We start from the raw sequence: 24309 nt of genomic DNA, 5'->3' as shown, positions 1-24309 counted from the left end.
CGATCCAGCCAGTCTGTCACAGCTGAGTCAGAAAGGCCACCGCCTAGCAGTGGGACCCAGGTACAGTATAACCGGGAGCGTACATTTCGGCTATTAGCAGTCAGCATCGGAAGGCTTACTTATAGCGGGCTTCCCTGGTGGCTCAGACGGTAAATGGTCTGCCTGCAATGTGGGAGATCTGGGTTCAAACCCTGGGTTGGGAGGATCCCCTAGAGAGGGCAATGGCTACTCACTCCAGTATTCTTGCCTGGAGAATTCTATAGACAGAGGAGTCTGGTGGGCTACAGTCTGTGGAGTCTCAGAGGGTCAGATACAACTGAGCAACTAACACTTTTTCACTTTTCCAGGCTCATTTATGTTTACCTTGGAAATCTGGGCTTACTGATATACCTATGGCCTAAGCCTGCTGAGAAGCTGGCGCTCACTCAAGGCAACACTTTCATGCCCAAACATTTCCCACTCCTATGTCACCTCTGCAGAGAGCAGAGTTGGGGGAGAAAATACACAAGTACAAACAACTTGAGCAAACAGTTTCTCTATTCATTGCAGAGCCGCAACTTGCTGACTGGCCTTGAGAAGCAATTAAGCCATGGAGGAAAGGAAGGTTTCCTCAGCTGCTACTTGTGTTGAAGGTATAAATTATAGATCATCAAATTCACCCTTGTAAATGTACAGTTTGATGAGTTTAATCATCATTTATGTATTAAACTGTAAATTTATAGTTTATATGGTTATGCAACCTTCCAGAGAAGGCAATGGCACCCCACTCCAGTACTCTTGCCTGGAAAATCCCATGGGCAGAGGAGCCTGGTGGGCTGCAGTCCATGGGGTCGCTAAGAGTCGGACATGACTGAGCGACTTCACTTTCACTTTTCACTTTCCTGCACTGGAGAAGGAAATGGCAACCCACTCCAGTGTTCTTGCCTGGAGAATCCCAGGAGCCTGGTGGGGTGCTGTCTCTGGGGCTGCATAGAGTCGGACATGACTGAAGCGACTTAGCAGCAGCAGCAGCAGCAGCAGCAGCAGCAGCAGCAGCAGCATGCAACCTTCACCACAGTCTCACCCACTACTTTTGATCTATGTGAAATAAAGTGGAAAGAAAGTCACTTTGCTCTGACTTTGACAGTGAAGTAGTGAGCAGAGGTACTGTATTGCCTATAGCCTTGTCTCATTTGTACTAGGACTTCGCTTTGGCACACAGGTAGTGTGGTGCCTAGTACAAAGTGTGGGCTCAATAACTGTTTGCTGTTTGCTGAATGAATGAACTGGTTTAACAGTTGTTAAAAAGTGTAAAAGTAATGACATGTTCACTGTTTTGAAGGGAGGAAAGGGGGAGAAAAATGTTGAGTGACAACAGGCAGGACCTGATGGATGGAGCCCTTGGGGAGGGGGAGGGGAGGAGAAAATGTGAGATGGGGGCAATCAAGGAACCTTTACATTTTTAACAGTCTCTGCTCAAAGTTCAGTTCCATCCAGCAGCCTTAGCAGCACCTGGAAGCTTGTTAGAAATGCAGAGTCTCAGGCCCACCCCAGAACCACTGAATCAGAGTCTGCATTTTAACAAGATTCCCAGGTCATCTGTTTGCACAGCAAATGTTTGAAAAGCACCGACAGATGTTCTTGAGGCTTTCCCAGAACAGGGTGGCAGCCCACCAAGCACAGGGGAAGGACTACAGCTTGGTTTCCCATAGGAATCACTGGAAGGGTTGGAGAACAACATTTTAAATGGTGGATTTGATTTTGGAAAGCAACCAGTTTTGCAGGCCATCTGGGGAGAAAGATAACTTCACCATCAAAAGTCTAATACATGACTTTGCTAGAGGATCATCCCTAAGAAAATTCATCTCCTTTTGTGTATCTGGCCTGGGACTGGTTTGACTCAGCTCTGGTTCTCTTTGTAGTCACTTGTCCTCAGGCTGGAAGCTAATTAGAAATGCTTGTTCAGTAGATTTATAAGGACATTTTAACTAAGAAACGGAAAATCGCTTCTCTTAGCAAGCTTCCTTTTACATTTATATTCTGTTCAAAGACCTATTTATTTAGCAATACCACTGTCTCCCCAGGCTCTCCTCCCTGTGCTGGTGTGCCCACAGAGCGCACTGCCCTTGCCAGCTCAGAGGAGCCCAGAAGCACCAAGGACACCCCTGCCTCTGCGACTTGTGCTCCTGTCGGTCCCTTTACCAGTAATGGCTCCATCTTCCCGCTGCCCTCTTCCTACCACCTACATACTCAAGACAAGGCGTCAGTAATGTTATCCCCTAAAGCCTTCCCCAGTCACTCCAGCCTGCAACCGACTCTTCTCTCCTGAACTCCGTAACTCTGTATTTCTTGCACTCTCCACAGTTCTTAGCACAAGCTGCATAGCTTTGCTGTTTAGCCAAATAAAAGTCCTCTTGTCAGGAGCTGAAGCATACCCAGCTCCTGCATTCCCACAACTACTGCCATACCTGAGCCCCAGTGTGTGCTCATTAAACAGGTCCTTGCAGAGGCCCAGAGAGGCCCGGGTCACTGTCGCCGTCAGGAGCCTTTCACCATAACTCATTTTTAAAATAAGATCGACTGTTTTTATTTATTTACTTTTTTGGCTACACTGCATGGCTTATGGGATTTTAGTTCCCTGACCAGGGATTGAACCTGCATCCTCAGCAATGAAAGCACAGAACCTTAACCACTGGTTTGCTGAGGAATCCCCCCATAGCTCATATTAAATGAAACTATGTAGGAAGTATATTAATCTTTAAAAATTCCCCCAATATTCTTCTAGGCTTTTGTTTTATGAAAATGCAGTATTTACTGAAGAATATCTTACTTTTGGTATAATGTCAATATTGCTAGGAAATGCAGGAAGCAATTAAAATATAAAACAATAAAAATAAATTTTGTATGTGATTTATGTGTGCATATTTGGACGCACGCACACACATATACACAGCCACACACACACACCCCTATTACTAAGTAGTTGTGATTCACTGTAGGACAAAGAATGTCTCCTTTATACATAGCAAATTTGCGTTCGTCTCACTAACGCCTGTGAAGGAGGAAAACCTCACCTGACAGTAGCATTCTGGTGAGTTTTCACTGAATTCAGCAAGCTTTAACTTTTAGCCTCCTTTACCCCACCTGCCAAACAAAGATATTCCTATACTTTATATGCTGCTCTAAGGTTCTGCACTGGTCTGCACTGCAGCAGCTTGGAAGACTGCCCCAAGACTCACTTCCTATCTAGGCTCAACAGGATGCTCTGGCAGCCAGCTCTACCGCAGAATTCAAGAGTGGAGGAGGCTTGTCTACCAGTGGGAACTGCCATCGCAATGACAGCTTTGTAAACTTCCACTTACAGAATCTTGACTCTATCTCTCAGTTTGAGGCAGTGTCTTACATTTCTAAAAATCAGTTATTGTATGATGGGAAATTACAAAGACTGCCGATGCCAGGAAACTCTCAGGCTCTAAAGCACTGTGGAATATCAGCAAACTGAAGGAAGTATGGGCTCTTTGGATTCCGAAGACCTGGTGTGAACTCAACTCTTCTACTAACTGGCTGTGTGACCTTAAGTCAATCATCTCCCATCTCTGACCCTCCATTTCCTCTTTTGTAAAATGAAGACTTACTTTATTTGCAATGTGACTCTGGGGCACATGAGAGATGATAAACATGAAAGCACCATACAGTTTGTTAGTTACTAGTGCAAGTAGTGTTGCTCTGCAGAGGCCTCTCAAACTGAGCATGCATCCGAATCATCTGGAGCATTGTTAAAATACAGGCTGCTGGGCCCCATCTCTGGAGATTTTTACTCAGTGTGTCTGACTGGTATCTGAGAATCCGCCTCGCTAGCAAATTTCTCAAGGGATGCAGAAGCTGCTGGCCTGGGAACCACACTTTGAGAACCACAGCTCTACTGAACTCCCAGTCATTTCCCCTCTTACCGCATTATGAATTCCTTAAAGCATAATCTCAACTTGTTGTGATGCCGATAAAGTTTTGGGTCAGCTGGAATTTCAGCCAAAAATACTTGGGCTACTTCCAGTGGTCCCTGATAGAAAAAAGTGAAAAACATTACTGATGTTGGAAAGAAAGTGAAATTACTTGGGAGAAAATGTTGGAGCAAGTTCTTAGTTTGAACATTTACTTCTGTAGTTAGTTAAACTGAAACAAAAAAATCAAGGAAGGTCTTGAACTCAGAAAAATATTGATTCCCTAGGAAGAGTCTACAGTTTTAGGAGAACACTCAAAAGCATAAATGTATTTCCTTAATCAAATGCTAATAATAGATTTTCCTTCATATATAAAGGTAACATACTACATCAAATGGTATATGATTAGAGTTGCTTTCCTGAAAACAGGGATTGTCTTGATCCAACCATTCATATTCATTTGTCTAGTTGCCCTAGTGGCAAGCACCATTTTGTGTAATTGCTAGCTTGAGTCAGAGATATGCACAGTATATGCGTAATCCACATGGTTGAGGGCTTATAAAGTCTTCCATTTTCATTAAAAGATTAGGACTTACAAAAAGCAAAAGCTTCTTAATATTTTCTGATCTTGGAAATGTAATGAATACCATTTCTGTCACCTTGATATTCTCTGGGCACAGAATTTTTGCAGGGGAGTTCAGCTGTACAGAGTGAGGAAAGGGTCATGCTACTCATTGAGCTTTGAGTGTGAAGGTGTGTAGATTTAGTTTTGAAATTACAGAAGCACACTGGACAGACAGAACTGTTAGCACTCCCTCCATCTGAGGCTGGATCAGTTCCATGGTGAGACTGGAGTTAGAATTCTAATGAATCTGAGAAGATTCAGTCCGTTTTGAAGTGGCCCAAGAAGCAGGGTTCCAGGTCACTCCTGCTTTGCAGTGCTCCTGACATACTGATCATTCCTCTGACTGATGCAGGAGGTGGATGTTCTAGCCCCTTTCCCTTCTCTCCTATGGCATTCTTAAGATTCATCTCAAGCCCTGCAACAACTCTGCCTAAAGTGGAGATGACTAAGCACTCCACCTGGATCATATGCCAGAACTGGCCCCAGCTGAAATCTTCTCCAAGGAAATGGTACTCCTGAGACATGGGCCACTCAGCTCTAGGATTTCTTACCTACCTTTGGTTGTTACATGAAGCTGAAGAGACCTCAGGTGTTCAGTCTAAATTTAAGAACACCTTTGGCATGTTGATCAGACTTCTCATTGACTTCAAGGAAGGAGGGTGCAGACATTTAATGAAAATCAAAATAACGAGAACCAGAGGAGCTGCCACTAGCTAGTTTTGCTTACCTGATTGACAGTAGCTCCAACAGAGCCTTGCAGCACCATTTGAAGCATCTTGGCATCAGGAGGCTCCTGGTTAATGGCAACTGCTAACTGCAGAGTCTTCTTCTTCATATCTTCAATGGCAACTTCAATTGGTGTCAAAACAAACTGAACATGAGACATAAATGTAGGGAAGGTCATTGTCAGGTCTTATAAGCCATGAGCAAGCATGGAGCTGACAGAGAGAACACTTGGGTTTGAAGCATCAGTGAAGGCTTTCAGAGCAATTTAGAATAATCTTGACAGGTTAAGAGGAAGGAAGAGTCTAACATTTCTTGAGTACTTATTACATACTGGAAGCTTTACATCCATTTATCATTTTCCTCTTTAAACAACCTCCTATTCTCTCCACTTTACAATCAAAGAAGGATTTGCAAGGTGAAGTAAATGCCACAAAATGACACTGGTCATAAGTGGGGAGGATTTTGACCACAATAATATCCACATTCAAAATCCACGTTTCTTATACACTGTTAGGTATCCTTTCCAATTGTTGAACAAGTTACTTGACTTAAAATTGGGAAAGCATTTCTTCTCCACCATAACACAAGATTTCGGCATCATGTGTGCTTTCTCTAAATCATCTTGCAGGTGAATTCTTGATAAACAGAATTCTCTTCAGGGTCAATCTGCTAGTTGTTAAGTTCTGTTGGTTTGGAGTGTGGGCTAAATGTTATTGGTGGAGTCATGTCCCTCCAAATCCAGGTGTTCAAGTCCTAGACCCCAGTACTTCAGAGTGTGACTTTAACTGAGACAGGGTCTTTACAGGGGTAATCAAGTTCAAAGAAAGTCATTAGGATGGGCCTAACCCAACATGCCTTATATGTCCATCTAAGAAGAAGAAATCTGGACACATGGGTATGCACAGGGGGAAGATGATGTAAGAAACTCAGGGAGAAGGCAGCCATCTGCAAGCTAAGGAAAGAGGTCTGGAACAGAACCTTCCCTCATGTCTTTCAGAAGGAACCAACTCTGCCAGTGCCTTGATTTTTGACTTTTGGTCACTGAAACAATTAGACAATTAATTTCTGTTTCTAAGCCACCCAATCTGTGGTACTTTGTTATATTAGCCTCAACAAACTAACATACTGACATTCTTGGAGGAACTACAAATGGCAAAGAAAAATTGTGAGGACTCTTCCTGAGACCATGATTTTACTTCTGTGCTGTACCAACCTGTCCTAGTGCTCAGAAGTCTAAAAGAGTAAGAAATACAGCAGATGCCTTCTACGTGAACCTTCTCATAGCCAAGTCATCAGACTGGGCTTTCTTTGCCCTCTGTGAAACCCATACTGTGATGCGGTTGCTGAACACATGAGCTGCTGGGCAATTCTCCAGGAAGCTCAGTCCCTGTGCTTCTGTACAAGGAGGTGTGTTATTCACCACAGTTCATTTGTGTTTGTTCACCAACTTGCTTACGCCTGTCATACTTGTTATTTTAATGACCTAATCTAATTCAGTAATGCATAAACTGGTGAACTATGGGTGTGGAAAGAAGAGTTGTTTCTATGAAAACCAAGCTAATGCTTGGGCAAGAAGTTGTGAAACTGAGTTGCTATAAAGATTCTTGTCTTATTAGGTGTGCTCAAGACAACGGTCAAAAGCTAGGGGCAAAAAAAAAAAAAAAAAGTCATAAAAATCTAGAAGCATTCTGCTCTCACGTTGTTTTACAAGGTTCTTTAAGCTCTCACTCTACTTTACAGAAACCAAAACCAAACACATGGACATTGCATCATGGGTGAGGTTTATACAAGAAAGACAATGCTGAATTGTGATCAGCCAACCCTAAATCACAGGCAAGGCAGTGACTCTACACAAAATGAATGACAAATTAATGCACATGTACGTCTTTTAAACTAAAAGAAAATGCTTATGTCTAATTTTCAGCAATTCTGTAGCTTGAGACATTTTCTTGATCCATGAATTTGAGGTCTTTTGCTACACATGGAACCAGAAGAGAGAGGTCTTTCCTGTATCAACGCTTGGACAGGGAAACTGATGAAGATAAGTGCCTTGTGCAATGTCACAGGGGGATGCTGGGACTAGAAGACAGCTGATCACCTGTCTAACTGGCATGGTGCCCTCCTACAGCCCAACATCAGCTCCTTGGGGCTACTCACTTGTTGTTCCTGTCTCTGATAACTGACAACAGAATGCTGCTGGAATCACCTGAAGCTTTCAAATATGTAAAAATTTAAATAAAATCTTTAAAAATTTTATATTTCATGTAAATTTAACATTAAAATATGAATACAAAGTAAATGTTACAATCATGTACATATATTTCTATTAAAGATATAACTTTAAAATAGAATATACTTAAATATCAAGTGTGCTATAAAGCATGCAGGTGCCTAAACAGGATTCCCTGGCACCACGGCAGTGAGAGGATAACCACCTTAATAATAATTCAAAGGCACCCCTTTTTAGATTTTTATGTGAGTCTGCCGTGAAGGAGCATGAAGGCAGCCTGTGTGTCATCCTGGGAGGAGACCCAGGCCCACTGGCTCAGCCATGGCCACCATCCAAGCCCGTTCCCCCCAGTGCCTTTACCTCCTCCTTCTGAGCGACGCTGATCCTGGTCTTGATGTAGGGGAAGGCGTGCAGGGTGGTCAGGATGGTGTTCCGCCGGTACTGCTCATGCAGCTCGCCCCGAGGCCGGCCCTCCAGGGTGAAGGGGGTGGTGTACATGAACCTCCGTAGGTTGAAGTTCTTCTCAAAGTAGGTTAGCCTGTCTTTCATCTCATACTCATCAAAGTAGGGCTCCACGAAAGTGATCTGTATGTAGGCCTGAGTGGGAAAGGGAAGGGATGAGCTGGTCTGCACACAACCACCCCGGGCGCACTGGGGGGGCCGCGGGACAGAGAGAGGCAGTACCACCCCTCTGTGCTCACAAAGCTGAGAGAACTAGGGGATGCATCAGCTGTCAGCCATCCTTCCTCTCCACCCCCGAGGAGGTGAGAGACAGGACTGGGAGAAGGTGAAGGGAGGGTGAAGTCAGGTCCACAAGCTGCCCCTCCTAGCAGAGCTCATGACCCAACTGAAACTTGGTGTGAGAATTTGCAAACTGCTATTCAGAAGAAGCAAAACTTGGCTTTTCAGAACAATCATGCTTATTAGAATGGCCAAACTAAAGAAAACTGACAATCCCAAGGGCTGACAAGGATAGGGAGCTGCTGGAGCTTTCATACACTGATGGTGTGAATGTACAATGGTACAGCCACCTTATGAAACAGATTGGCAGTTTCTCATACTGTTGAATTATATTCATCATATGACCCAGCAACCCCACTTTGGTGTGTGTGCCAACAGAAATGAAAACTTGTGTTTATATTAAACCCTGGACTCAAATGTCTATAGCAGCACTATACATAATAGACAAAAACTAGGAACAACCCAAGTGTCCCTCAAGTGGGGAATGGATAAACAAACCTGGTACATCCATACAACAGAATACAACTCAGTAGAAAAATGGAATGAACCATTACAATATAAGTGAATCACAAATGCATTGTGCTAAGTGAAAGAAGTCAAACTCAAAAGGCTGTATAATCCCATTTATTTATTGTATGATTCTATTTATAAGGCATTCTGGAAAAAACAAAATGACAAAGACAGAATATAGATTAATGACTTTCAGGGGCTAAAAACAGAGGGACGGGATGACCACAAAGAGGCATGGGAAAATAAATATTTTGGGGTGATGGAACTTATCTCTTGATTTAAAATTCATAGAGACACACACAAAAAAAGGGAGTTTAACAGCATATATTTAATCTTAAAATGTATGTACATACACATGCACCCATACCAACACACTATGAAGAAGAGCACTTATTGAGAAAGAAGGCCTTAAAAAAAAATGATAATGACCACCAACTCTGCAACACTCATCCACTGAAATGGACAGATAAGGTCACTGACTATTAATAAATACACATAAATCACTATTTAGTGTGAATGAAATCTGGTTATAATCCTGGGTACAGATTCTCATTTAAAAGTCTCACAGCTTACTTTGGGCATCTTAACAGAGGGGGAAACAGCACTCTAAGTCAGATAAGTCACTAATAACTCTACATGGCATGTGCTGTGCATAGCTCACCATGGGCAAACAGCCAATCTTGTCTTTCAAAGACCTCAAACACTTCTGCGTGAAGCACTTCTACTCACCACAGTTATTGCTTCAAGCTTAGATTAGGGAATGTATCTGAACTAAGTCCTTTGAAATATGTAGAAAAACAAACTCTTATATTTGGACACTTTCTTCCTACTGGCATCCTCTTCATAATATCTTGGAGGGCAGAACGGAGAGAAGGTTAGACTCCTCACTTTATAAGCCTGCTGGATGGCAACTGCTCCTCTGTTCCCCAGGCCTTAAAAATACCTTGAACTTGCATTATGTCCAACAGCTCAGAAATCTCTCTCACATACATATCTGGGCTGAGCAGGCAGTTATCACCCTGTCTTTGTCCTTAGCTGGTCTTTGTCTTTCTTTCCTAGCACAGAGCTTCAAAACCTCTTGGAATTTCCTCAGTGATAGTCACTGTTATTCTCATGAAGTAACTCATGATGGGTCCCTAGATAGCTTCAGAATGATGGCTGGTCATCAATAAGAATAATCTCAGATTAGACAACTGGGACTCTGGGCCAGCCTGAGTGCTGGGGAAGGAGCAGGTTGGCGACTGAGTTCAGCAATGTAGTTGCTGTTTTAATCAAACATGCCTATGTAATGGGATCTCAATAAAAACCCTGGACAACAAGGCTCAGTGGAGCTTCTCGGTTGGTGAACGCATTGATATGTCAGGAGGGCACCAGGCCTGGATTCCACAAGGAGAAGGCATAGAAGCTCTAGGATAGAACTAGCCCTTTGTGCAAGCTTTAGCACAAAACTATAAGCATCAGTATAGTCCTTTTCTGAGTTCTGCGAGTCATTCAAGTGGATTATCTCCTGAAAAGTGCCAAGGGAATCCACATATTTGCATTTGTCTGGTCAGAAATGCAGGCTTCTTGGGGTCCCACTTGAGGTTGGCATCTAAAGTGAGGGCAAGCTCCTGCAGGACTGAGCCGTAGCTGGCAGAGTCTGACACTAACTCTGCATGCTGAGCATCAGAATTGCATTGTGGTACACCCAGCTGGGAGTGAGACAGAATACACCCTCACATGAAAAGTGAGGAAACTGAAGTCCAAGCCCTTTTCATCATTCCTCCAACAGCAACCCTGTATTTGGCTGAAAAGAATGCCTCCACCAAATGCTGTCAGTGAGAAGTTTGTATCTTTTCAACATACTTTAAATTGAGGATTCAAAGTTTTAATAGAAGGGCTGTAAAGAAGTGATTAGAAGTGCAAGTTTGAGGATCACAGACCCCAAGTCTGAATACTGGCTTTGACATTTGCATGATCTTGGAAGTTTCTTACCTATTCTAGATCTTACTTTTCTCATCTGTAAAATGGGAATAACAATATTTACATCAAGGAGCTGTAGGAGGATGAAATGCAACAGTGTATGAAAAGGGTCTAATACAGTGTCAGGCATACAGCTGGTCTTTAATAAATGGTGGCTCCTATTACGATCCCTGCCATCGAGTATGGTTTAAGACTTAACCGTTAAACCGTAAACAACAACAAAAAATTTGGTTGCATTGAAATGACGTGGAGTCCAGACAGAGGAGGTCATTTTATGTTTTGGGGGTAGAACAAAGGGAATCAGAGCCAGATGGCTATTTTTTGCAATATTCCCATACCTTGTTAGGGTCCAGCTTGGTTTTGTCCACAGGAGCAGAGTCTTTTATCACTTCCACAAATTCTGTACCAAAACACTGACTATAAAATGCCTAGGCAAGAGAAACCAACAGATTATAAAGGTTACTTTAACATGCTGCAACTCTGTGTCTCTAGAAGCGGAATAAGTTCGGAACAAGTGTATGGTAGAATGTGCTCTCTGAATTATTTAATGTCCCTCTGAGCTAATGAGGCAAGTTCAGCATTTCCTGAGACAAAAATAAAAATAAAAGGAAGTCCAGCATTTGCAAACTGATCTATACTTCCATATAAAATGTATGCTTGACATCTAATTCAACAGCATCATCTATTTCCAGAAGATGCTCCAGGGCATAGAACTATTTACTTCTCGCCTTTTGTACCCTAGGAACTTGGAGGTCACGAGGCTTCCCATAGTGTGACAACCCACGGTGCAAAGGAAGATAAAATATATGCTTCCAGTTCTAAATTGGGGAAACATATTAGGAAACCAAGTGGCCTGGGGTCAACTGCTAGTTCCTCTCATGAGCTGAAAACTGCGCAAGTCATCCATTCACTTTGAACCATGGCTTCGTTGGGTCAAGTAAGGATTAAAGTCTCTTGTCTCTTTTGGCATGGGTGGATAGTATCGATATACGGAGCAATTTGACAACAAAAGTGTTTTAAGTTTGACAGTCATGAAAGGACATAAATTCAAAGCAATAGCAAGAAAGCAAAAAGTGAATTTCCAGTTAATTGTCATCAGCATTTCAGGGGACCCAGTTATTCCACTTGAGATGATTTTGCTTAGGGGGCACCCCATGACTTTCCTCCTAAATTCTTAGTGCCGGGCCCCTTTCCATGTCTGTTTATTTCTTTCTCACTTTTCTCTAGGCTGTTTCTCCCTTTCTCCAGCTTTTCCTCCAAGAACATGCTGCTCTCTTCTGCTACATTCTGGATCAAATGTAAACAGCAGGTTGGATTGTGGCTGCCAGAACATGGGATTAGGTGCTGATTCTGATTATCCAGAGAGGGGTGCTCCTTGGATCAAGAGGAAAAGTTCACTGTGCCCAGGACACAATAGGCCTACAGTCGAGCATCTCCAAATCATAAGTTGGAATGTTGCCTGGTAACACCAAAAAGATGACCACAGAATTTTCTAGGGGAAATTTGATAATTTTGCCAGATGACTTTAAAGTCAAGATGATAAACTCCAAGCTAAGAAACTATTACTGAAATTTGGAAAGGCTTATAAGAAAGCACATGACATTGATTTGGATATTCTTGAAAATATTCACCATATAAATTTACAAACTTTGAAGAGTATGGGGCTTCCCAGGTGCCACTAGTGGTAAAGGACCTGCCTCCCAGTGCACGAGACGTAAGAGACTCGAGTTGGATCCCTGGGTCAGGAAGATCTACTGGAGGAGGCTATCCACCCCAGTATTCTCGCCTGGAGAATCCCACGGACAGAGGAGCCTGGTGGGCTACAGTCCAAGGAGTTGCAAAGAGTCAGACGTGATTGAAGAGTTAGCATGCACACAGGCATCCTTACCTTGCTTTATCTCATGATTTAACCTAATATCTTGCTTTTATACAGGCAATGTGGGAAACTTTATATATGGATCAATGATGAATGAATGACTCTTAGTTTTGTTTTAATGACCCATTACAACTTGCTTTTTGTAAAGTATACAATGTTAATCACCCAGAATCACTTGTCTTACCTCTAGTCTGTGAGAGATCTCAGGAAGCTTGGTAATTGCAGGCTCTTTGTAAACGAATTCCTTCTCATCCAGATCCCCAAATTTGGATCCATAAAAGCCAACTCGGAAGTAGGTTCCAAACATCCTCTTATGACCCTGATGGACAAAATAAGAAAACCTCTCCTTAGTTTTGTAATTCATGAGGATCCATTGGGTTGCAAAGGGCAGGAGTCTTTTATTGTTGGGTTACAAGGCATTTTATTCCTATGGCAAATACAAACAATTCACACCTTTAAAAAAATTGATGTTTATAGAACAAATTTGGGAAATAATAGCAAAAAAAAAAAACCAAACAAACAAACCCACGAAAGATTTCTAGGATTTCTTTTAAGTGAATTTAAGAGATTTTCACATTCCTGGTTGCAAAGTAATTCAACTGCCTTCCTTCACAGTTTGAATTACAGTCCTCTATTTCCAGCCCTTTTCCATTTGATAGGAGAGAGCTATAGTACTGATGTCCATAAGGTCAGTCACTCCCTGGGGAGGAAGAAGGGCCAAGCATCTCTGAGACTGAGTCGCCTGCTATCAGATCATTGGACTTGTTAGTCGGGACCCTCAGCTACCTTGCTAATGATGCTGTCAAAGGCCTTCTGCAGCTTTTCATGGGTGGAGGTCAGCTTCCGGAAGTCTCGATGAGCTTCCAGGATGGGGATGACCAGCTTGTAGACTTCATTAACCGTCTCGTACAGTCCTCCCTTGGAAAGAGGAGGAAAAAAATCAAAGAGAATTTAATCCACTGGGCACTTAGGGAATGGATTTAATATCGGCATCACAATATCTTACAGTGCAGGAATAAACTCTGAGATCTTTGGGATGGTTGTAGGATTCAAACTGAACTAGACACATGCTCAGTGGTCCTATCTGATAATGTTAAGTTGGAAAAAGCAGTTTCTTGGGAAAAAAATAGGACAGGAGACTGGCAGCAGGGACTAAGAACAATTCAGGAAGACAATCTTGGGCATCATATAGTCAGATGGGGGTCCTCATATAGGCAGATGTTCACTGAATGCCTGAAAATACTTAGAAGTCTAACTAGCTGGTTTTCTTGAATTTCAGGAAAAACAAAGTATCCTAGATGTTATCTGGATTCTGAAAGGGAAAGCTGAGAAACAGAAGATAATTAAAATGACAATTCACATCGGTTGTAGGGTGGAAACATGGAAATGAAAAGCAGAGAAGAATGAAAAATATTAGGACGAAAACAAATTGGATCAGCTAAATTGAGTGAAGTATTAAATATTTACTTGGGTTAAAATTTGAGGGAGTAGGGAAATTATGAAAATGAACAACAGACTTTCTTTCCTGACCTGAAACTCAGTAACTTAACTTATACTTTTTTTCCCTTTAATTTGGAGTATTTAGACCCAGACTGGGCTTCCCAGGTGGCTCAGTGGTGAAGAATAATCTTCAGTGCAGGAGACATAGGTTCAATCCCTGGGTCAGGAAGATCCCTTGGAAGAGGAAATGGCAATCCACTCCAATATTCTTGCCTGGGAAATCCCATGGACAGCAGAGCCTGGAGGGCTACAGTCCATGGGGTCTCAAAAGAGCTGGACACGACTGAACATCATCAACAGACCCAGATTAGGTTAGTGAGGGAGGGGAGTGTCTGCGGTTTCTACTCCTACATTCCTCTGCACTGTCTGTGGTCTGTGACAATCCTGAGGATTACGCAGCTGTCAGGAAAGGTCTGCCTATTATTTTTCTCTTCTCCCAGAGGCTCCACCCTAGGAGTTCTCTCAAGGAGAATAAATGAGAGAATGAGAACATGCCTTGTGATTTACGGTGTAAGCCTGGGCAAGCCGTTTCACCTTGCTGTGGCTTAGTTTCCACCTCTATTAAATGGAAATAATACTGTGAAACTGCTGCCCAGCTAATGAGCATGTAGTGAAAGCCAGAATATTGCAGTGATGAAAGGCTTTCTCACCTCCTTGAGAGCTGAGCCAATTTACATACATCAAAGTCCTCCGGCCCCTCCCGTGCCCTGTGCATCCTGCGCGTGGTGTCATCATGAAGTGGAACTGACTGGCTGGGCACTAAAACCCACACACGGGGCACCAGCACTGACGTTCAGGCTGCCTGTGGCGACCCAGAGGGTGGTGTGTACTGACCGTGCTGAAGAGCTCGGCCGCCTGCTCCAGTAGGCCCACGAGGCCACTCTCCGTGAAGTACCGGCCGGAGCACACCCCATCCTCATCAGGCGACAGGGTGTCATCAGAGACGGCAGACTCCTCCAGCACGTTGGAAGAAATATTCTGTAAGAGAACACAGTATGAGCCCGGAGAATTGGGGAACCCGACTAACAAGGCACCACAGGAGTCCATGGTAGGGATGAGGAAGCCATCACTCCAACAGCCTCACCTTGTATGACTGTAAAAGGTCTGTAATTCCATCTAGAACAGCCTCTGGCTGCCACTCATTTTGAAAGAACACACAGAACCACTGGCCTTCAAAACTCAAGATTTTCTTTTCTTTTTAACCATTGGCAGATACAGAAAGGACACTTACCTCAACGTAACAACAGCTGAGTTGCTTTAGAGAAAGGACCCTAAGGGACATTCAGCAGGAATTGTGGTTTTTAAAATTAACTTTTTAAAAAGTTAATTAGACTCCTTGTTTCACCAGCTGAGTGAAACTCTAAAGTACTCGCTACTACTGACTTGGCTTGTAGGTGAACAGTCATACTATCACAGGACAACCGCAAATGAGAAGGCCTTCTTTATGGGAATCTTTATGACAATGCAGCAGTTACTGGTTTTTTTTCCTCTCCCCTCAAACATTTTGTTCCTTTCTGCACACTTTTCTTTTTACATAAACCATAAAGCTGAAAGTCTCTCACAGAGAATGCAGTGATCAGGTCCAGGGCTAGGGTGAGCAAGGTGAAAACCCCAGGTCATAACATTTAGGAAACACTCTCAGGATTCTGTAAGATATGACCTGGAACCTGCTGGACCCCGAGAGTGAGTGCTTCCTTAAATTCTGCACTTGACATGCCTTGCTCACCTCACCTCAGTTCTGGCTCTGGCAGGGACTCTCATACTTTTGACAGGCCAAGAATCATTTTCTTCAATCTGTCTCATGGATATAGAAAAAATGCACATGGAACATTAAAAAAAACTGGAAACCTTTGTAGCTTAGGGCTGGCAAACAGGTAGCACACATGCTATTTCCTCATACGTCTAGACTCATAGCAGACAGAACTGATTAACTATAGTACTCTTTTTCCTGAAGCTTTTTTCAAAATTCCTCTCAGTATGGTACTCCAATCAACCACTATCAATTGACCAGGGTTGGCTACTGAAGTAAAATCTGTCTGCCTCTTGTTGGCCTGGCTAGCATGATCGAGTGACTCATCCTGAGCGTCAAGGCAGATAGAGTTGTTCCAGTCCTGTATCTTCTTATAAGGTAGTTTTGGGAATACAGGAGACTCTCAGAACTTTTTGTGACCAGTCTTTTTTCAAACCTGGTCTTTCTACTATGATGTTTCTGAACTAGAAATAACAGAAGGTCCAAGAGATCTCGTTGAAAAAATCTAATGACCCAAGAAACGAATCCTATTAGTATTAGATGCAATTGTCCACACGTAGAGGAGTATATTTGCAGTTACGCAGTCTTATTAGCCAGAGAAGGAAATGGCACCCCACTCCAGTACTCTTGCCTGGAAAATCCCATGGACAGAGGAGCCTGGTGGGCTGCAGTCCATGGGGTCGCGAAGAGTCGGACACGACTGAGCGACTTGTTTCACTTTTCACTTTCATGCACTGGAGAAGGAAACGGCAGTCCACTCCAGTGTTCTTGCCTGGAGAATCCCAGGGACAGGGGAGCCTGGTGGACTACTGTCTATGGGGTCACACAGAGTCAGACACGACTGAAGTGACTTAGCAGCAGCAGCAGCAGTCTTATTAGCTGTAGTCACAGGGAAAAGATTCTGGGCAGACTTTTTTGGCTTCAGAATCAGGGAGGTAAAAGTAACATCAGTATCTAAGAATGTAGACATATCTACATTTGTGGAATAAATACTGCACTCTGGGGCACAGATTCAACGATCTCAGCTCCTTGGAATTCAGTGGCCTCAGGGTTATTTTCCTTGCACAGATTTATTTATCTCCAGTTTATAATTCCTTTCCAAAATTTCAATTTTATTGGAGCAGAACAAGGTTGAAAACTAAAGCACACAGCATTTAAGAAACCAACACTGGACATCTGTTGTTAATGCTGCCCCAAATTCCTTCATCCTTCTATAAAGTAAAGCCTCCTGGGAAACCATCCATAACTCCAGGTGTGGACCTCAACTCTCATCCAGCCAATCATAGCATTCCATGTCTCTGGCCACTATGATTGGTTCAGAGATGAGCACATGACCTGGTCAGAACCAACAGATGCACTGGGATGGTCAATGCAGCTTCTGGAAATAAGGCATTTCTCTACTCTCCTGGACTTGAACCTAGGCACATGTGAACAAATATGTCTCAATGAGTGTGGGAAGCCAGTGAAGAAAGAAGCTGAGCTGACATAACAGAAAGCAGAGACTGGAAGTGATGATGACACTGAGGTCTGATGACACTGTTTGGGCCCCTAGGTCCAGTTTGGCAGGTGCTACTCCAGACTCATCTCTTTCATGTAAGCTGATAAGTTCCATTTCTACCTTAGGTCAGTCTGGGTTAGGTTTTCTGCCATGTGCAAGCACACATTTCCTAAAAGATTTGCTATGTCTCATTCGAGAGAAAGGAGACTTGGTTCATAAGCATCAGGGTAATTTGGCTTCTCTTCTCACCATGTTCTGTGTGTTGAAGACCTCATTCTTCACAGTTCCTTCTGCTTCCCCTTCCCCTTCCTTGTCTTTCTGAACATTCCATGGCCCCCAAGCTGGGTCACGTGACAAATACTCACACTTTCTTGTACCTCTTTATTACAGCAGTTATCATTGTAATTGAATAAGAATTGGAAGAATTAGCTATATGATGTCACTCTCTGGCTGGAATTACTGTAAAGTTTGTGAGGACAAAATAAATGCTCAATAAATATCACCTAAAAGAATGGATAAGTGCATAAAGATCTATGAAAAAATAGAGCTATATGCCCCCACATAGGGACAACAAGGAGTTTTTCTGTTGTTTCTAGAATAACTGTTCTACTCACCTTGATATGACTTACTATAAGCAACAGAATTCTAGGTGAAATAAGAATTGCAAGGCTTACTAAACATGAAACAATAATTAAATGCCATTAATATTTAAGTGATAAATATAAAATAAAATACAGTAAATGGGGAAAAGGCATTAAAGTTTATAAGTAATAGTTTAGTTAATGAAACAAGACAAAAGGATGATATAATTCCATATTAAGTGGTAAGCCCAAAGATTTCTGGGAACTGAAAGAGTAATATTTATATTTTTCCTTGCTAATATCAAATGGTCAAAATAAATTTGGCAAAAAAAATATATCTAAAATTGGCTTTTATACCTTTCTTCACTATTATATGATTCAAAATCAGGTGTGATATTTTTATGCTTTTTGGGTAAGAATTAAATTTTTGGCTTTTTATAATGAACACTTCTGAATTGAGAAAAAAATTTATTTGCTGAGAATGAAATGACAAATATTATTAGTATTGAAGATCATAAGAAAGGAGGAATTAATAATATGAGGCAATACCCAGATTGCCTGGTGAACAGTATTCAGGAAATCAGAAACTCCTGGCTCTGCCAACAGCAGTTTTTGCGTCTTACTTTCTAAGCCTGGGAAAGCTACTTTTAATTATCTCCTCTTTCTGGTTCACACAGCATCACAAAACTGTGTTGAAGAGCAACAATGAGAATAAAGCCTTTTATAAAATCAGTCCTGTAAATTCAAACAGGAATAACCCAAACACTTGTAAAGCAAACAGCTTTGTGAGTCTGCCTTGAAAAGGGCTCTCTTTCTGTACTATACTGTTACAGGTTTCAGGGATGGTCATTTCTACGGATTAGGCCTCTAAAAGTACCCATAAAATTTTCGTTTCCTCTAAAGACTGTTTGAAGTACTCAGCAAAAACAGTCCAAGTGACCACTGACATTGCAACCTGAATCAACTTTCAGACCTAGCAGACAACTTCCCATTGCTAACTATGGGTAATATTCAGCTTACCCTAAGACAGTATTGATTCAGCCCTTTTTTCCTTCCCAGGTTGTTTGGTTCTTTCTCAATTTTAGAGAGGAAGATGTTAAAGAGTTGGGGAGTGTAATCAAAGGAATGGGCCCGGAGGGGAATAATTTCTCCAATATTTGGAAAAAATACTTTCACATTTGTCAGTATACTGTGCCAGTTATAAGTCTCTGAGAAAGAGTTTAAATGACCTTAGAAAAGTTGCTCTCTCAATTTATCTGTGCAGCAGGAGTAATAATATCTGCTCTATTTGTCTGTTTCACTGGTTTACAGAGAAGGTCAAATGAAATCATGGATGTGAAAGTATTTAGGAATGTCAAAATGCCTATCAAATCTATATTCACTGTAAATAATAATTTAAAAAAACCCACAAGACAGTGAAGCTATTAGAAGAGGCAAATATAATACACTAAAGCAGGTCTTCTCAGCCTTGGCAATATTGATATTTGGGGGCCAGTTAACTTTTTTGTGGTGGGAGCTGTCCTATGCATTGTAGGGTGTTTAGCAGCATCCCTGGCTTTATACCTATTAAATGCCACTAGTACCCACCCTCCCACCCTCAGCTGTAACAACCAAAAATATTTCCAGAGATTGGCAAATGCCCCCAGAGGAGAGCCACTGCACCAAAGGAAAAGGTGGACTTGCCCCCACCTGAAAGCTGACGCTGCCCACGGGCAGGTAGCTGTGGTCCTCCAACATGCTCAGATATTCAGCCACCAAAGCAGCCGCGTGTACCAGGCACATGGCGGCCTCCGTGTAGCACTTCCTCTTGGTGTGTTTCTCTGCCATGTTCTGGAGCCAGGTCAGACGCAGATCAGGAGATGCCTGGTAACTCTTGGCAATTCTGAAGATGGGTTTAGAAAGTTTCAAAGACAACTGGTTAGTGATATTGTTTTTCTATTGGGTATGGACACTTTTTTTCCCTTGAGAGTTTTGCCTGCATGTTCAGAAAATGAGAAAAGGCAAACATGTATCAGTCCAACTGTTTTTATTTCATGTCTAGGGTGTGTAGGACCCTAAGAATGCTATCATTTAGTTAAAGATTTATGGGGGAAGAAAAGACCTGATAAACTGATGAATATTTGAATGGAGCACTAGTAATTTTTCTTCCTTTGCTTTCCTTTATCTCAAAATAATAACAGAAGACAAAAATACTACCATTCTTATGACATCATGTCAGAACAGTTTTGTCTTTGTAAGTAGTTTCTCCTAAAACAAGGATTATAAAGCAAAAATTTAAACTACAGAGTAAAATATGATTTCTAAATGAAACTTACATGCATGTCTGAATGTAAGTGGAAAAAATTTCAGATATAATTCATGTAACAGTTGATAGTTCTTTTCTCTCATTCTATGGTAAGTAGAAAATAATGTTAAAAATATATACCTCCCTTTAAATCAGGGAACACTTTCTGAAAACGTGTACATGAATCAACACCCTCCAAATGATGATTTTCTACCAATTTCTAAGTACAGTTCTGGCTGTCAGCCAAATCAGTGTAGCCACATTTCCTGTGATAATTATATTCATAAAAACTCCATAGTGGCAAACCCTAGATCTTTAAGCAACACACTTTTCATTTCATCAGAGAAGTTCACCTGTACATGAGATCCATAAGCATCTCAGGATCTTCCTGAAATTCCCTCATTTTCACTGTGTCATATAAGATGCTATTCAGATTGCAGAGAAGTTCTTCCACCTGGAAGGAAAAAAAAAGTGTATACCCCAAACAACCTTAGCACTGTAGTCCATAGTAACAGAAAGTTAGGACTGCACTGAGAGTCCAAGGGGCAGTCATGAGCAGGCTTTGCTAAGATAGGAGAGACCACAGGTGGAGGGAAGTCTAGACTGGATCCTCTTTGACCTTCATCTTTGCAGGCCCAGGCACTGCCAAGACCTATGTGTGAGTTGGCCTCTGACATCCATGTATTAGTCCTGAATCCTTATACTATCTTCCCTCTCCAGTACTTTTTTGGTTAAATCAGTTTCAGTTCTTTGTAACATGTAAGCCTGCAACTGTACTCTGGACATCAGGGCTTTTTATAACAACTAGGAGGTAGCTTAGGACCTCAGCTTAGGTTCCATATAATGCATATGACAATATTTTGCATAATTATCTGTATCATATGACATAATTATATTTCATAAGTTATATAAAATATATATGTTATATATCTTATACACACACATATATATGTATGTTTGTATATATATATATATGGAGAAGGAAATGGCAACCCACTCCAGTATTCTTGTCTGGAGAATCCCATGGACGGAGGAGCCTGGTGGGCTACAGTCCACGGGGTCGCAAAGAGTCGGACACACCCACAGAGGTTTAAAACTGGCTGATCCCAGGCCCACGTATGAGACAAAGCATGCTCTTCGGTCTACCTGCATGGGAAAAGGAGTGGTCTGCATGGCTGTGTCCTCTTCTGCGTAGGCCAAAATTGTCCTCAAGGATCTTCTCAGGTACTCCTCGTTAAAGTCTTGTGCTTTTCCCACCAAAGATGCCAGAGACATGGTTACTTGCATCTTTACTCTTGCAAAGTTCTGAGTCAGGGGAAAAATGGTGGAACAAACAAGAAGCAGTCAGCTAGTAGATAATTGGAGGAGGCAGAGCCAGACAACAATAACTCTCTAGTGTTTCCTTTACCCAAGATCAATCATTTCTTTTTTTCCCAAAGAAACGTGAGCCATACTTTCCTCATGATTCATATTGTTGTTTAAATGGTTTAAATGGGTATTGCTCTGACATACATCTTTCAGCTCCCTTTAAATTTTCATTGAGGACTGGGCCATCTCTGTGCATTAACGCTGAAAGGTTCCTACACAGCTGGGTCACAGAATGTCTCCTTTTGTGCCAAGATTCCTCTTCTTGGAACTTTACGTAAACTTCAAAGAGGAGCAGAATCTACATGGGCAAGATTTCTGAGATTTCTGGACTCTGGGTAGGCATTGACGTTGTTTCTCCTTTTCTTCTAGGCCCATGGAAAAATATGGTGATTCCAAGGGGCCCTGACAAATGTCCTGAAGGCTTTTCAATAGCTACACCTAATACATTCTGCAGACCCTGCCTTTCTTCCATGGACCAAATTATCTTTGAATATCAGCTGAACATGCTCATTAACATGAGCACAAATGTAAACTGCAAAAGAGCACACCAAAATCTAGATCAGCTAAGACTGCGCTGTAATAAGGCTGAATTCCAAAGGCTACTAAGCTTCACTGAACACTCAGCCATACATGAGAGTGATCATTTCAAATCCTCTTCCACAGGTCATTCTGGCACCAGTCAATCAGAATGTGGAAACAAGAGAAGCTCTTCCAAAGTCCTAATTCTGTTGTATTTTTCACCCACAGATGACAACCTTGAATCTACACATAGCCATTCACTTCTTATGGAAACACACTGATGGAAAACACTGCATTCATCAGTCTTAATACTTTACTTCTAGATGGAAATTCAGAAAAAGGCTGCTATCCATCTACATGTGCAATTGTTCCCTTCACACAGGGTAGAAGTCAACTGCAACAGTGCACACTTTTCCTCCATAGTACTTTGCACTGACTCTTGATTCACGGTCCCCTTGAGCACTTACGCTGGTGGCTCCAAAGCTGAACCTCATGAGGAGGTAGAGAGTGGCGCAGGCTTGGCTGCGGGTGATGTCCATGCCGCTGCTGCAGTGGTGCAGCACTCGCTGACACAGGTCTGCACACTGCTCCACTTCCTCCTCAAACAACAAGTCGCCAAACTAGGAGAGACGCAGCGGCATTAGACATCACTTGGCACATTCATACCCTTTCTGGACCAGATGCCTGTTGAGATATTAAATGTCTGCTTGGACAAGCAAAGCCCAGAAGAGTTAATGCACTGCTCCATAAAGATAATGAGTTACTTGAGTCAGAAGATGAACTGAGGCAATGGAGTTGACTTGATCTCATTAGGAGCTGCTTACTAAGATCAAGGCTACATAATTATCTGCATGGTTAGCCAGGTGAAGTCACTGCTCTGAAGGAATTATCCCATGTTTCCCTGGAAATTATTGGTGACTAAGAGCAAATGATCCCGACAGGTGAGAGAAGAGAGAGTCCACTTTATTTCAGCTGTGTCTCATGGCTTGTGGGATCTTAGTTTCCCAACCAGGGATCGAAATACTGAAAATGCAGAGTCTTAACCACTGGACCACCAGGGAAGCACCAGGAGTCCACTTTCTAAATGTAAAAGATACCATGTAGAGGTCAACAACCAAGATTTTCAATAAAGTGGAGGGGGCTGCGGGGTGGAGCACAGAGATCTGCAATACACCATTTTACTTTCGGAAAATCTATATTCTTCAGGCTATGAGAAATTTATTTTTAAACTTTCTGGCATTTTATGATATGACATTTTGTAAGACTCACTAATGGGAGTCATGCAGAGGAACTGAATCTCATTCAGATAATAATTTAAAAAAAAAGGGTGAAAAGCAAATCTGCTCAATTGATTTCCACTCTCATGTCTCCAGTGAGTGGGCCCACATTTCTAATGTGAGAGGCACTGGTGAGCCTCACAGAATCAGTGTATCTGCTTCCTTCCTAATGAGACTTAAGACTTTTACCTCAGTGTCACTTAACACAGTGGTGGTCTGCGCGTTTTCGGGCACCTGAAGCAAGAAATGTGAAGCTAAACTGATGAGAATCTTAACCCTTAATTAAGAGTAAGAGAACAAGCATCCCATGTTTACCTTGGCAATGAGAGCACGGAGTGTTGCAAAGCAGTGAGTTAGGTATGTGGTGCTCTGATCACAGCTCAGAGAATTCACAAGGACCCTTAGTACGCCTCCCAGAAGGCTGTCTTTGCAGTCCAGAGCCGAGCTAGCCTGGGGGAAGAGAAGAACAGCATCAATGTATCCCTGTGCTATGCCCGTGAACTGAGAGGGGAAGACAGAAGTAGATACTTTTGGCAATCAGCACAGTGACGCTGACATTCCATCTCTTGGTCTAGGATCTTAAGGGTTTGAGAAAGTACCCTGCACATAGTCCATCACCAGGAGTGCTGAAGCCCTATTTCCACATGACTTTATTCCAAAACTCCCAACTGATTTGGGATTTATGCCTTATTCTGGGCCACTAACCCAAGCTATAAAGCACACCTCCCCCTCATCCTGGGTAAGCTTTTGGAAAGGTCTTTTTCCTTGTATACAAGGCACAGCTTTCCTTGTGAGCCTCCCAGGGGCTGCTTGTGGCAGTGATCATTTATAAATAGAAGCTTATGTATCACCTGCAGCAGGACTAATACCACCAATGTCAGTAACAATTTTCAACTGCCTTTGAAAACTGCAAGTACATTTTGAGCACGGATGTTAAGACGATAG

General features: G+C 42.3%; 1 protein-coding gene across 3 annotated transcripts in view; it reads right to left on the bottom strand.

Moving 5' to 3' along the window:
- Nucleotides 1–24309, bottom strand: part of DOCK8 (dedicator of cytokinesis 8) — a 239502-nt gene that overhangs the window by 9809 nt on the left and 205384 nt on the right. For all 3 annotated transcript variants that reach the window (XM_069576387.1, XM_069576389.1, XM_069576388.1), the window contains 12 exons: nt 23680–23814; nt 22555–22707; nt 21347–21505; nt 20554–20654; nt 19606–19798; nt 14922–15065; nt 13374–13505; nt 12772–12906; nt 11050–11139; nt 7859–8095; nt 5270–5413; nt 3930–4036 (listed from right to left, as the gene is read on the bottom strand). In XM_069576387.1, coding sequence (XP_069432488.1) covers nt 3930–4036; nt 5270–5413; nt 7859–8095; nt 11050–11139; nt 12772–12906; nt 13374–13505; nt 14922–15065; nt 19606–19798; nt 20554–20654; nt 21347–21505; nt 22555–22707; nt 23680–23814 — 1730 coding nt within the window. The remainder of the gene's footprint in view (nt 1–3929; nt 4037–5269; nt 5414–7858; nt 8096–11049; nt 11140–12771; nt 12907–13373; nt 13506–14921; nt 15066–19605; nt 19799–20553; nt 20655–21346; nt 21506–22554; nt 22708–23679; nt 23815–24309) is intronic.

This window comes from Ovis canadensis, chromosome 2, assembly GCF_042477335.2.
Source record: "Ovis canadensis isolate MfBH-ARS-UI-01 breed Bighorn chromosome 2, ARS-UI_OviCan_v2, whole genome shotgun sequence".
Lineage (NCBI taxonomy): Eukaryota > Metazoa > Chordata > Mammalia > Artiodactyla > Bovidae > Ovis > Ovis canadensis.
This window is presented reverse-complemented; position numbering and strand designations above follow the sequence as displayed.